The 9,875-nt window shown below is 50.8% G+C and overlaps 1 protein-coding gene across 2 annotated transcripts; it reads left to right on the top strand.

The window, feature by feature from the left end:
- Positions 1 to 756: 756 nt before the first annotated feature.
- On the top strand, positions 757 to 9,490 carry LOC140905519 (regenerating islet-derived protein 4). 2 transcript variants are annotated; one of them, XM_073328983.1, is made up of 5 exons: positions 757 to 877; positions 4,062 to 4,179; positions 4,476 to 4,613; positions 6,054 to 6,132; positions 9,338 to 9,490. In XM_073328983.1, exons 2-5 carry the CDS (start codon positions 4,159 to 4,161, stop codon positions 9,406 to 9,408), a joined length of 309 nt encoding a protein of 102 aa, XP_073185084.1. In that variant the 5' UTR covers positions 757 to 877; positions 4,062 to 4,158; the 3' UTR covers positions 9,409 to 9,490. The 2 variants fall into 2 exon arrangements, with proteins under 2 accessions (XP_073185084.1, XP_073185083.1); XM_073328982.1 differs by having other exon boundaries at positions 6,054 to 6,135.
- Positions 9,491 to 9,875: the final 385 nt, after the last annotated feature.

Genomic DNA, 9,875 nt, shown 5'->3' with positions numbered 1-9,875 from the left:
AAGCTGGTCCTGGGAATAGTGGAGAAAACAGGCTTTACATTATCCTGGGACAAGGCACAGCTGGTACAACGAGAAGTTGAATACTTAGGTACTATCAGTAACCAAAGAGTGGAAATCATAAGTACCGTCCCAAAGGCAGTGGAGGTGCGTTCAGTTAGAGTGTTATTAGGAGCTATGGGATTTGTTCAGGATTTTATACCAAATTTTGCTGAAATTTGCAGAGCCCTGTGGTCCCTAATAAATAGAAACCGACAATGGGCCTGGGGCCCAGACCATGATGAGGCGTTCAGAAAGTTAAAGGAAGCAGTTATGACTGCGCCGGCATGAGCAGATCCAGATCCAACTCCGTCTCTTTAGTGACCGGCATTGCACCGCTTGGCAGCTGCAGGTGCAGCACTGCAGCAGGAAAGCAGCGCCCTGTTGCTTATGGAAGCCGCAAATTAACACCCCATGAGTCCAGATTTTCCCCATGTGAACTGGAATGCTTGGCTATTATATGGGGCCTTGCAGAAATAGAAATAGGACAGGACAAGCACCTAGTATTGTAACCACAGCTGTGACCAATGAAGAGGCGGGGGGAGTAGCTCCCTTTGATGGACAGCCAGCCAGCCCGTTAGCGATAAAATCCCTCTTGGTCTGTTCTCTTCTTGCTTTACCTGTAAAGGGTTAACAAGCCCACAGGTAAAAGAAAAAGAGTGAGCACCTGACCAAAAGAGCCAATGGGAAGGTAGAACTTTTTAAAATGGGGAAAGAAACTTTCCCTTTGTCTGTTGCTTTTGGGGCTGCAGAGACCGGCAGCAGGAATGCTGTGTAAAGTTTGAACCAGATATGAAAACCATCAGATCATATCTAGAACTCCTTTTAACAACCCAAATATGTAAGTAAATTAGGGATGTTTAGGAAGACACAATTAGGTTTATTTCTTTTATTTTGGCTTGTGGATCTCCTCTCTGCTAACCCCTGATGCTTTTGTTTGCTTGTGTCATAAATATAAAGGGAAGGGTAAACCCCTTTGAAATCCCTCCTGGCCAGAGGAAAAATCCTCTCACCTGTAAAGGGTTAAGAAGCTAAAGGTAACCTCGCTGGCACCTGACCAAAATGACCAATGAGGAGACCAGATACTTTCAAAAGATGGGAGGAGGGAGAAAAACAAAGGGTCTGGGTCTCTTTGTATGCTGCTTTTGCCAGGGACAGAACAGGAATGGAGTCTTAGAACTTTTAGTAAGTAATCTAGCTAGGTATGTGTTAGATTATGATTTCTTTAAATGGCTGAAAAAAGAACTGTGTTGAATAGAATGACTATCCCTGTCTGTGTGTCTTTTTTGTAACTTAAGGTTTTGCCTAGAGGGATTCTCTATGTTTTGAATCTAATTACCCTGTAAGGTATCTACCATCCTGATTTTACAGAGGTGATTCCTTTACTTCTATTAAAGGTCTTCTTGTAAGCAAACTGAATGCTTTTTCATTGTCCTAAGATCCAAGGGTTTGGGTCTGTGGTCACCTATGCAAATTGGTGAGGATTTTTACCAAACCTTCCCCAGGAAGTGGGGTGCAAGGGTTGGGAGGATTTTGGGGGGAAAGATGTGTCCAAACTACATTTCCCAGTAAACCCAGTTAAAGTTTGGTGGTGGCAGTGGAAATCCAGGGGCAAAGGATAAAATTAATTTGTACCTTGGGGAAGTTTTAACCTAAGCTGGTGAAAGTAAGCTTAGGAGGTTTTCATGCAGGTCCCCACATCTGTACCCTAGAGTTCAGAGTGGGGAAGGAACCTTGACAGCTTGTAACCTTTAAGCTGAACCCCCAAGAAAGCTACCTTGGGTGCTTAATTTTTGTAATTGTTTCTTTTAAGATCTCGCAAAAAGCTAAGTTCCAGATGTAATTTTTTTCCTTTTTGTTTTTAAAAAATTTACCTTTTTTAAGAACAGGATTGGATTTTTTGGTGTCCTAAGGGGTTTGTGCATGTTGCTTGATTAGCTGATAGAAAACAAAGGAAATTAGCTGTGGCTTTCTCAGCTCTTCCCCGGAGGGGGGATGAAAGGGCTTGAGGGTCCATTGTGTTTATTCTGTTGCTGTAATTCCTACAGCAACTCCAAGAGTAGGAGCAAGAACTCTGTTGCTGTAATTCCTACTCTTCCTTAGAATCATAAAATCTTTCATTGCATGGTCACTTTCACCAAATTATCTTCAAACTTCAGATTCACAGCCAAATCCTCCCTGCTGGTCAGAATTAAGTCTAATGCGGCTTTTCCCCTTTTTATTTCTCCACTCTTGGAAATAATAAGTTATTCCCAATACATTCTAAGAATGTTTTGAAATGTTATGTTTTGCCATATTACTTTTCCAGTAGATATCTGGGAAGTTGAAGTCCCCCCATTACTACCAGGTCTTGTCTTTTGGATATTTCCGTTATTTGTTCTAGAAATACCCCATCCTCCTCCTGATGTGGTGGGCTAGAGGAGATCCCTACCATGACATCACCTCTCTTTTTTCCCCTTTTTTCTTTACCCAGAGACTTTCAGTTGGTCTGCTTCTCACCTTCTGGACCTCAGAACAAGTTAATATTCTTGATATCTAATACAACACCCCTTCCTTTTTTCTCTGCCTGTCCTTCCTGAATTAGCTATGCCTCTCTCTACCAATATTCCAGTCAGGAGATTTATCCCACCAACTCACTTTGATACCAATTAAGTCATAGTGTAGCTTATATACTAATACTTCCAGTTCTTCCATTTATTCCCCATACTCCTTCCATTTGTGTATAGACGTCTGAGATGTACAGCAGATTCCCGCACTGTTCTCCCTCTTGTTGCTCCTAAGACCCCATTGTAATTTTCCTTCTCCCCTCCCCCACCAACATTTAGCCTCTGTTAAGGTCACATGTGGGATTTTGTCACCCATCCCTTTTGAACCTAGTTTAAAGCCCTCCTCACTAGGTTGGCAAATCACCACAGGGCTGTGGTGTCCCTTCAGCCTCTACTATACTCCAGTGTCCCCAACCTCCCCTCTGCTCCCAGTCCCACCAGTGTCCATGACACCCGGTGCTTCCCACCCTTACCCCACCATCCCCTGTGTACTCTGACTCAACCCCCTTAATACCCCTCCCTGTCAGGTTCCCCAGTGCTCGTGCACAGATCATCTTCCATGAGGCAAGCCCAGTCCCTGTCCCCTTGGGAAGGAGACAGTGGTAATTTTTACTAGGACAGCCTCACTGCATGGCTTCAGCCCCATTGAAAGTAACAGGATTTTTGGAGATCCGGGGAAGCTGGAATGATTCAGACTAGGGACCGAATGGCTAGGCAGCAGTTCTGCGGAAAAGGACCTAGGGGTGACAGTGGACAAGAAGCTGGATATGAGTCAGCAGTGTGCCCTTGTTGCCAAGAAGGCCAATGGCATTTTGGGATGTATAAGTAGGGGCATAGCGAGCAGATCGAGGGACGTGATCGTTCCCCTCTATTCGACATTGGTGAGGCCTCATCTGGAGTACTGTGTCCAGTTTTGGGCCCCACGCTTCAAGAAGGATGTGGATAAATTGGAGAGAGTCCAGCGAAGGGCAACAAAAATGATTAGGGGACTGGAACACATGAGTTATGAGGAGAGGCTGAGGGAGCTGGGATTGTTTAGCCTGCAGAAGAGAAGAATGAGGGGGGATTTGATAGCTGCTTTCAACTACCTGAAAGGGGGTTCCAAAGAGGATGGCTCTAGACTGTTCTCAATGGTAGCAGATGACAGAACGAGGAGTAATGGTCTCAAGTTGCAGTGGGGGAGGTTTAGATTGGATATTAGGAAAAACTTTTTCACTAAGAGGGTGGTGAAACACTGGAATGCGTTACCTAGGGAGGTGGTAGAATCTCCTTCCTTAGAGGTTTTTAAGGTCAGGCTTGACCAAGCCCTGGCTGGGATGATTTAACTGGGAATTGGTCCTGCTTTGAGCAGGGGGTTGGACTAGATGACCTTCTGGGGTCCCTTCCAACCCTGATATTCTATGATTCTATGAGAGCTGGCAGCTCTGCTCCCATTCTTTTCTCCGAAACAGCCTCTCACCACACTATTCTCTCCCCCAGTCCCATCTCCTCTCTCGGATCAGGAATAGGGGCCACGTCCTGTCTCCCTAACTGGCTGCTCTACGAAGGCCACTGCTATGGGTATTTCCTTGAAAAGATGACCTGGTCAGATGCTGAGGTACGAGGCTCTTCTCAGGGATCCACGGGGTGGGTTAGTGGGCAGGGGCTGAAGGGGTTTGGTGACATCACCATTTACCCCAGTGTGTACCCCTGCAGAGGATGGGTGGGGAGGCTGCAGAAGTGACGTGGCTGGTGCCAGGCCCTGGGGCTCGGGAAGAGGCACTGAGAGGGGGCTCCCTCCCCTCACAGCCGTCCCTGCTCCTGCTGCAGCCTGGTGGGGCAGGACCCCACACCAGTGCCAAACTGCGTCCTCCTGCAGGGGGGTAACAGGCCTCGCTGATGTCCCTGCCACAGATGCAGTGTCAGTACCTCCACAAAGGGGCCCATCTCGCCTCCATTCTCACTGAGGCAGAAGGGGACAGGGTGGCCAGCTACATCAGCAACTCGCACTCCAAGGATAGCGTCTGGATCGGACTGCACGACCACCGGCAGGTGAGTGCCCAGAGCCTGCTTTGCCTCTGACAGCTGCTCCTCCTATTGGAGGCTTCCCAGGTTGTCAGAGACAATGACCTATGAGCCCTTCATAGGGGCTGCCAGGGTCTCCCATCTGCACCTCACCCTTAACTCCTGTCCTCCTGTACTCTTTCCATCTCCATCCTACCATAAGCTCCGACTCCCCTTTGGATTTTCCCTTCTAAATACAGCCAGGGCCTGGTCTCCCCCATCATCAAACTGACCTATGACCCACACCTGCCTCTCCAACTACTGTCCCATCGCCCTTCCCCGCTGCCAGCTCACGCAATGTGCCGTGCCCTCCCCCTGCACCCCGCATCCTGTCTCCACTCCACTCTGACCAAGTTTTCTAGCCACTTTTTCCAGCTCAAGACTTGAGCCTCTGCTCCCCCTTGACCTCTGCGCTGTCCCCGACACTGCTGGTCGCTCCCTCAGCTTGGGGATCCCGTCCTCGCCTGGTTCTTTGTAGGAGAGCCCCCAGCTCCTTAGGGTAGGGGCACGAAGGGGGAGGAGTCACAGGCTGGGAAGGAGGCCCGAGAGTGGGATGGAGCCGTTATGAACATAGGACTGGAAAGAACCTCCAGGGTCACTGAGTCCAGCCCGTGCTATGGCCGGCAACCCCGTCACGCCACCCCCTTTGTAAACTTATCAAGCTCCATCTGAAACGTTGTCTCCATCTGTTTCCTTTCCCTCCCCTCTGCTAGGGAGGCGCTGGGGTCAGGAAGCTCCCCAAATAGCACGCACAGACTCAGGCCCTGGATCCCCCGACCTGGGACTAGACTGGACCCAGAGTGAGAGAAGTGAGAGGCTCTGTATCCCATTCTTTAGTCTCCTCAGCCATCCAGCTCCCCCTGGCCTCGCAATGGATTGGAACTAGTTCTCTGACCCCCAAAGCCAGCTAGTCCCCCCACGAGCTGAGGCCAGGCCAGAGCCAGCACACGTAGAGGTGAAAGGCCCCGTGTCCCATGCCCTGATTCTACTGCACTAGCCAGTCCTCTTAACTTGGGGTCAGACTGGTGCTGGTGCTGAGTCCCATTCCCTGATCCATCCAGCATCTCCATCACAAATGCCGTTTTATTTTGCTTAAGCAGGATGAGATCACCCACCTTAAACCAACAGTGCCCCCTGGCGGGCCTTGCCGACACTCCAGAGTGACTCTGCTCCATCACGAGATAATTAGTTAATTCAGGCTTGTAAGGTAGAAAATGAGGTTTATGTGCTAAGTGTTAATATCAGCATCTCCAGGGCCCCTCCCCCTGAGCTGGCCTCTCCCCACTGACTGCCCCACGGCCCTTCCCCGACTCTCTCCCACTGCCTGAATAGGGCACTTCTGTATTGGGTTTAGGTGTTTCTATGGTGCCTTGTCACCAAAGTCTCTTCTCCGTGGGACCCCACAACCTTTCTCCCCTGTCTCTGCAGACCAGAAGCTGGAGGTGGACAGATCGCTCCCCGTATTGCTACAATGCTTGGGAAGCCAAGGAACCAAACAATGATAATGGTGGCGAGTACTGTGTCGAGCTGCTGAGCAAAACGGTTCAAACACACATGCACCAACAAAGAAGCCAAGACACACACCCTGGCCACACACTCCAGCTCTCTCTGTGGAGATGGCCTCCTGTCCTGTCACCCTGCCTCTCTCCCTCAACTCACACTGCCACTCCCTCTCCCCTCATCTCACCTGGTAACTCCTCCTGCAAGCATCCCAGTTTGAGGCTCAGCTCCAGTCAGAGGAAGGCCATCCAGTACATTTGGCCCCAGACGATCAGTTGAAGCGAAAGACCAGAGCAGAGCTATTGCCCACTAGTTGATACGTAGGCAGGACATGGGTTCTTCGGTTGGTGCCACTGTGGCTTTTGCCACCCTGATTCTGGAGTCAGCCAGGGGGCTATTTTGGCCCCAGGACAATTTAGAGCAGCCCCAGAGCTGCTCTGATAGTGGCAGTAGGAACCTGTACAGCCAGAGCACAGAGGCTTGGGGAGGCCAGGACTGGGCAGGGCAGCTCCCTCTGCTGGGTTCCCCTACACAAGAGAACCCCCAGCTGGCCATTAAGCCAGCTTCCTGCTGTCCGTGTTGCTGGAGTGGTGTAGGGGGGGAAGAACGGGGCTGAAGGCCTCGTCCCCGTGGCTGACAATAGGACGGAGAGCTGGCTGAACAGGGAGAGCTGGCTGAACAGCTCACTCGCCAATTCATGAGCAACTCTGTCAAGGCTAATTCCCCACTCTGGCACTTTGAGTGCAGAAGGTGGGCGTCTGCAAGGACTCTAAAATTAATACTTGCCACTCCAGGCTTGTATTATTTCCAAGGTTACAACTTTTCTCTGCCCTTGGATTGGTAGATGCTACTACCACCCAAGTGCAGACCCCCTTTGAGAACCCAGGAAGGCACACTTGGGAATTCCTTCCTGTGGGGTACCCTCAAGCCCTTTCACACACCCCCTCCAGGGGATAGCTGAGAAAGAAAAAGAAGGAAATCAGCTGTTGCCACAAGCTAATTAAACAACATGTGCACAAACCTCTTAAGACACAGAAATCCTATTCTGTTCTTTAAAAGGTAAATTTTATTGAGAAAGAAAGAAAGAAAGAATCTGGAAACTCAGGCTATTGCTAGATTTGGAAAGAGTAACTACAAGGATTAAGCACCAAGAATAGCTTTCTTGAGGTCCCGCTTGAAGGTTACAAGCAAAACAAAAAGCACCGGGGTTAGCACAGAGGAGTCCACAAGCCATAAAGAAATCAAAGGGATAAACCTAATTGCATCTTCCTAGACAATTCCTGATCTACATACATATCTGGGGTTCAAATGAGCAGTTTCTAGGTATGATACTGAGGATTTTTCATACCTGGCCCCAAGCTTCTTATAGCATCGCTCTGCCCTGTCCGCCTCTCTCCAGGAGAGGAATAACAAACAGACAAAAGGGGAGTTTTTTCTCAATTTTAAAAAGTTCTAGCCTTCCCATTGGCTCTTTTGGCCAGCTGCCCACTCCCTTCCTTTTACCTATCCATCGCAGTGAGACTTTTTAACCCTTTACAGGTAAAGCAAGTAGAGAACAATTACTAAGAGAGATTTTATAGTTAACTGGCTGGCTGGGTGTCCATAAAAGGGAGCTACCCCCACCCTTTCATTTATCACAGACTCATTCTTCAGGGCCCATGTTAGACACACAGACTCACCCACCCATCCGATGCTCTCAGGTCTGAGTGTTCAGCAGCGTTGGTACGAATGCTCCTTCCCCCACAAACTCACACTGGGCAGGATTTTTTCCCCCATTGTCTCCTACTTTAAAGTGTCACTCATCCAATCATGGAGCAGAAATGATGCCATGTGACCTGCATGACCAATCACACACAGAGCTAAAAGTTGATGTGAAAACTTCTTCAAAACAGTTGTGGGAGCCGTTTCTGAATAACGCTCCTGGAGCTGTGTGGCTCTGCGAACAGGAATGAGGGTGAAATTCACAGCAATTCATCAACCTGAATCCTTAGTGCTGTCCTGTGGGGAGAGATGATACCTCTGGGCCACATACAAACCCAGATGTGTAGGAGATGGAGGTTGGGACAGCTCGTTCAGCACAGAGCGAGCTGGCTTCCCTCTTCCTGAGCTTGTCTCCCAGCTGGCAGCTGGCCAGGGCTCTGTGTTCTCCTTTCTGTCTTTTTGTTGGGAGCCGGGGGGTAATGGGAGGTAACAGCAGTTGCAGGTGGAGGAGCAGTGTGGCCTAGTGGACATGTACGGACTGTGACTCAGGAGACCTGGCTTCTATTCCCAGCCCTGCCACTGCTCTGCTGGGTGACCTTGGTCAACTCACTTCCCCACTCTGGGCCTTAGTTTCCCCTTCCACCTCTTGTCTATTTAGACTGTGCGCTCTCGAGGGCAGGGATTATCTGCCTGGACACAGCACCTAGCACCAAGAGGCCCTGTCGTGCTCTCATCAGACACATTCCAACACAATAGAAGAGGGTCTTCCACTGTTACGCTGACACGCGTCCCTCAGGGAACGAAGGAGCCTGTCCCTGTCTGAGGCACATGGGGCTTCACCTCCAGCCTCTTTGTCAGGGGCGGCACGATGCTCTGGCACCTGGGGAGGCTGATGCAAGCTTCAGAAGCTTCCCCGGTGCCCAGACCATGAACCCCCCACCCAAGGCCTTCTCACACTCGGCCTCCTCCCCAAGGCCCCACCCATGCCCCGTCCACACTCCATCCCAAGCCCCGCCCCAAGCCCCAGTCCCGCTCAGCCCCCTTCCTGCTCGGCCCCGCCCGCCCACCTCTCAGCGTCGCCACTCGCTCCTTTCCTCTCCTCCTCCTTGGGTTGGAGGAGAAGAACGACGCGGCGAGGAAGGGAAGAGATGGAGTGGGGACGGGAAAAGGTGGAGCAAGGGCAGGCCTCAGGGGAGAAGAGGAGGAGCGGCGGCAGAAAGGGGCGGAGCGAGGCTGGGCCCAAAGGGGAAGAGCCGGAGAGGGGCCTCGGGGGGGAGTGCAGGTGGGGCCAAGGCCCAGACTCCTAAAGGCAGCGGGTTGACGGCTGGTTGCGGAGTCTTATCCTCCTCTGGCCTATTATACCTGCCGTCCATGCTCCTCCTCCTCGCAGCCTCCTGCACGGGAGCTGGGGTCTTCTCTCAGCAGGGTGCAATGAGGGGGGGTCACTGTAAGGGCAGGAATGGCCCCACTCGCCCTTCCCCTGCCCTGGTGATTTCTGTTTTGCCTTCTAGGTTTTAAGAAATGGAACGATATTCCCTGTAATAAGCAAACCAACTACATTTGCAAGTATGAACTCTACTGAGGGGAGTCGCTCGCCTGCGCCTGAAGGGGGAGCTCAGCACCTGGGATGCAAAAGAACTGGGCTCCTTGGGCACGATCAGGCAACGTCCCAGACTTTCCAATGCCTTTGCTGCATCAAGGGCCTGTCCTCTCCCTCCCTGAGACACCAGATCTCACTTCCCCAGCTGCCAACTCTCTTCCCCCAAGCGTCTCTGGTCTAGTTACGCTCCTGCCCCTTCCCTCTCTTCCCCTCAGTGGCTGCAGCCCACCACAAGAATAAACTTTCCTGAGCATGCAGTTGTGTGTGTGTGTCAAGGTTCCCTCCCCACTCTGAACTCTAGGGTACAGATGTGGGGACCCACATGAAAGACCCCCTAAGCTTATATTCCACCAGTTTCGGTTAAAAACTTCCCCAAGGCACAAATTCCTTTCCTTGTCCTTGGATGGTATTGCTGCCACCACCAAGTGATTTAAACAAACATTCAAGGA

The sequence above is a fragment of the Lepidochelys kempii genome, chromosome 1 (genome assembly GCF_965140285.1).
Source record: "Lepidochelys kempii isolate rLepKem1 chromosome 1, rLepKem1.hap1, whole genome shotgun sequence".
NCBI classification, from domain to species: Eukaryota; Metazoa; Chordata; order Testudines; family Cheloniidae; genus Lepidochelys; species Lepidochelys kempii.
This window is presented reverse-complemented; position numbering and strand designations above follow the sequence as displayed.